We start from the raw sequence: 3,686 nt of genomic DNA, 5'->3' as shown, positions 1-3,686 counted from the left end.
GTGCCATCCGTCCAACCAGGACATAGAGTGGTCAGCTGCAAAGATGCACGTCTTGACCATGTCTTAATGAAGTTCCAGAAGATATGAGAGTTACAAGATAACTCAAGTTACAATTCGGCAAGAGCTATTCATACATCAACGTTCAAGAAGCTCAAAGGACTACAAGTTCAGTCATATGATATGTCAGCCGACTTCTTCACCATGTCTACACCAACCACACGTCCATGAAATTTATCTATCAGTTTGGGACGTGCCAATTAAAGGACCAGTTCAAGACTTGGCGCCCATGAAGCTAAACTGTCAAACTGTCCATGCGCCAACTTGAAGAACATACACGGGGTACAAGTCAGGGGGAGTTCATGTGTTGTACTATTTTTCCTTATCCATGGTTTTGTCCCACTGGGTTTTCCTGGAAAGGTTTTAATGAGGCAACATTAAGCATGTTACAAACCCTGAACCGGATGTGTCAATCAAGGGGGAGTGTTATAAACCAAGTGGTGATCGACCCATATCAGGCCCAAATTGTCCGGCCCATCAGCTATCCATCCGGCCCATTCGCTAATGACTTAGGCGAATGAGAGTTTACATTTATCTATACTTGATGTTTATCTTTTTCCATATGTATTTAGGATAAGTACTATTTTTTATTCGTATTAGGAATATGATTTTCTTTTCTCTTATGACGGTCTAAATAAGATGGTATAATATTTGTATAAATATAGACCTCTCGTGATGATTAGTAATAATAAACTTACGTATCATCTCTTTTATAACAATTTTTTTTTTCTTTGGTTATTTCAAGAATAATCCCAAAAAGCGGAACAAAACAAAAGGAAACGACGTTGAATAATGCGTCTTTACAGCCAGATGACGTGTAGGAATATAAATCGTTGGATTATGATCAAAGAAGTATGACTTACTCAAAGTCAAAGGTGAGTCTCATAGAAGTCCCAAAATCGAAGATCTGATCCGACTCGGATTCGTACTTTCAGTGTGGAGAGATGGCAGAAGACAAGGAAGCTACGACGAGTTCGCTCAGCCAAGGACTCGCTCCTCAAGACCCTGAAGATCCTCCCAAGTCTCCTCCCACCTCTCCCAATTCTTCTACTCGCAAGGTTCGCCTTTTACTGATCGATCCTTTGGGTTGAAGAATTCTTATAAATCAATTTCGACCTTGTTCCTCTGATATTTGAATTTTGAAGATCATTTGATGTCATTTCTTGAAAAGTTGTGATGATGAAGAAATAACTTGGGGGGGGGGGGTTCTCAGAGCTTAATTCACTTTTGAGAACTTTTTAGGGATAAAGATTTGGAGATTAAGCTGATTGTTACTCTCTTTACTTGGGAAAATGATATGATTTGCATCTGAACAGGCTTGCTATGCTGTTCTTCAGAGTTGGGTGTCCAAGAAGTTTATGACTGGCTTGTAAATCAACTCTCTTCTTTACAACCACAATTTCAATTTCTAAAATCTGCTACTCTTCTTTGAGTTTAACTGTGTTTATTTATTTATATATTGTCTAGTGTCGTCCTCTTTCCTGTTGCTGTTACATTCCTCATCACCTGGTGGTTTATCCAGTTCGTTGATGGTTTCTTCAGTCCCATATACGAGAGCCTTGGTGTTGACATCTTTGGTAAGCACAATGTATCAGAAGCAGCTAAATGATCCAGGGTCTTGGTCTTGCTGCTATGTTTTCTTGTACTTTCTATAGTTTTAATATTATTGAGTCCGATTCTTAATTGTGACAGTGTACCTGGTAAAACATTTTATTAGTCTTTGAAAGTTTCCTTAATTTCCGACCGTTTTTAAATATCAGATAATGACATCTTTTTAATTCGTTTTGCAAGGACTTGGGTTCATTACATCTGTACTTTTCACTTTCTTTGTCGGAATATTTGCTTCCTCGTGGCTTGGTTCTACCGTTTTCTGGCTTGGGGAGCAGTTTATAAAGAGAATGCCCTTTGTGAGGCACCTTTATTCAGCTTCTAAACAAGTTAGCACTGCTATTTCTCCCGGTAAGTTAGCATATGATTCAGACATCCTTATGATTTTGCTCCTCTTTCTTTCTTTCTACAAAAAACATGTAAACATGTTCAGACGCAATGATTTGGGGACACAAGTAGTTTTATGCTGCTAGGTAGTTTGCCCTTTTGTAACATTTGTTTCTGTTCTCAGACCAAAACACAACCGCCTTTAAAGAGGTAGCAATCATCCGTCACCCTCGCATTGGTGAATATGCATTTGGCTTTATCACATCATCGGTGACACTTCAGGTAGGTGGACAAGAAGAAGTTATAATTATCATATTAATTGAGGAGAGTAAACCAGCATTGACAATGTTATGTTTTACGGTAACAGACGGACCAGGGAGAAGAAGAGTTGTGTAGTGTGTATGTGCCTACGAATCATCTGTACATAGGAGATGTATTTCTGGTGAACAGTGAAGAAATCATTAGGCCAAATTTATCGATCCGAGAAGGAATAGGTCAGGCTTAGTTTGTTATGATTTATCAAGACTACATTTCTGGTAGTAGTTCTCTTTATGAACGTACATGCCTAAGCACATTCGTATTATGTTTGTTTGGATTGCAGAGATTATAGTATCGGTGGGGATGACGATGCCGCAAGTGATATCTCATGTGGACAGGACAAAGAGTAGAACTGCTCACCAACACAGTCATAGGATTCCTCTCAACAGACTTTGATTAATAGCTCTATTCATCTTGTAAAGATACTTTCCACACGTTGTGCGCAGTCCGGAATTATTACTATTACACTTGTTTTATCCATAGTTTAAAATGTTGCTCAGCTTTGTATTGTATTTCTTCAGTTATATTAAAATACTAGTACCTTGAGACAGCATATCATACATGACATCTTGAAACATAAAATGAGGTTCAAAATAAGATTTACATTGAAGAAACTTGGATATCCGCCATATCTTCGTATTTCCTAGTGCCATTGACTTACTCAGCTTGGTAGTTATAAGATGAGAGTTTCACAAGTTGAAATATTTTAGAGGTGATGTCTTACAATTTGACGTATTTCTAACTAGAAGTGTACTTTGTGCAGCAATTGCTGAAGTAAAATATTTTTTATATCCTTTATTTAATTTCATTCACGTGGTCAGAGATGGTATGGTCATTGGTGGCTAGAGTTGTGGCCAAGATGTTTGGGAAGCTTTGGATAAATGAAGTGTAGTTACTAACCTCTTTTTATGTAGCATTCTTCATGAAAATCGATTTCAAACTATTGACTATCCATAACTTTGCTTACGACATTTATGCCACACTCCTTCATAACAATGACCATTACAAAAAGAATTATACATCAAACCCATGGATGAAGTCGGTGTAGTCATGAATAGCAGATGAGAGATGGTAAAAGTTTGGTATATATGGTTAGGAGTAGTGGATCATGGATAGTAACAATCTGATCTTCTGTGTTTTATGGATATTAGCAAACCAAAAACACTTGAGGCATAAACAAAAGATTACAAGAATGCAGAGACCAATGCAGCGAAATTCAGACATTCGCTTGGGCTCAATTGGAAGATTAAAATGTTTGGGCCATAATCGATTGGACCATTCTGCACGTTTTAAAATTTAAGGTTAATTCATGAATACTCAAGATCTGGAGGACCAGATCGACATAGACGGTTGTGGGTAATTGAAGACTCGACAGA

At 37.8% G+C, this 3,686-nt stretch overlaps 1 protein-coding gene across 1 annotated transcript; it reads left to right on the top strand.

The window, feature by feature from the left end:
• Positions 1-878: 878 nt before the first annotated feature.
• LOC106437681 (protein LIKE COV 2) lies at positions 879-2,863 on the top strand. Its single transcript, XM_013878609.3, has 7 exons — positions 879-1,115; positions 1,374-1,426; positions 1,525-1,634; positions 1,849-2,016; positions 2,177-2,274; positions 2,360-2,486; positions 2,594-2,863. Exons 1-7 carry the CDS (start codon positions 1,002-1,004, stop codon positions 2,704-2,706), a joined length of 783 nt encoding a protein of 260 aa, XP_013734063.1. The 5' UTR covers positions 879-1,001; the 3' UTR covers positions 2,707-2,863.
• Positions 2,864-3,686: the final 823 nt, after the last annotated feature.

The sequence above is a fragment of the Brassica napus genome, chromosome C8 (assembly GCF_020379485.1).
Source record: "Brassica napus cultivar Da-Ae chromosome C8, Da-Ae, whole genome shotgun sequence".
Lineage (NCBI taxonomy): Eukaryota > Viridiplantae > Streptophyta > Magnoliopsida > Brassicales > Brassicaceae > Brassica > Brassica napus.
Note: the sequence above shows the minus strand (reverse complement) of the source record. Positions and strands in the feature narration are given on the sequence as shown.

Coding starts and splice junctions, on each gene's coding strand:
- LOC106437681 (XM_013878609.3), top strand. CDS start 1,002: ATGGCAGAAGACAAGGAAGCTACGACGAGTTCGCTCAGCCAAGGACTC. Junction 2,275..2,359: donor CATCATCGGTGACACTTCAG/GTAGGTGGACAA, acceptor TTACGGTAACAG/ACGGACCAGGGAGAAGAAGA. Junction 2,487..2,593: donor ATCGATCCGAGAAGGAATAG/GTCAGGCTTAGT, acceptor TTTGGATTGCAG/AGATTATAGTATCGGTGGGG.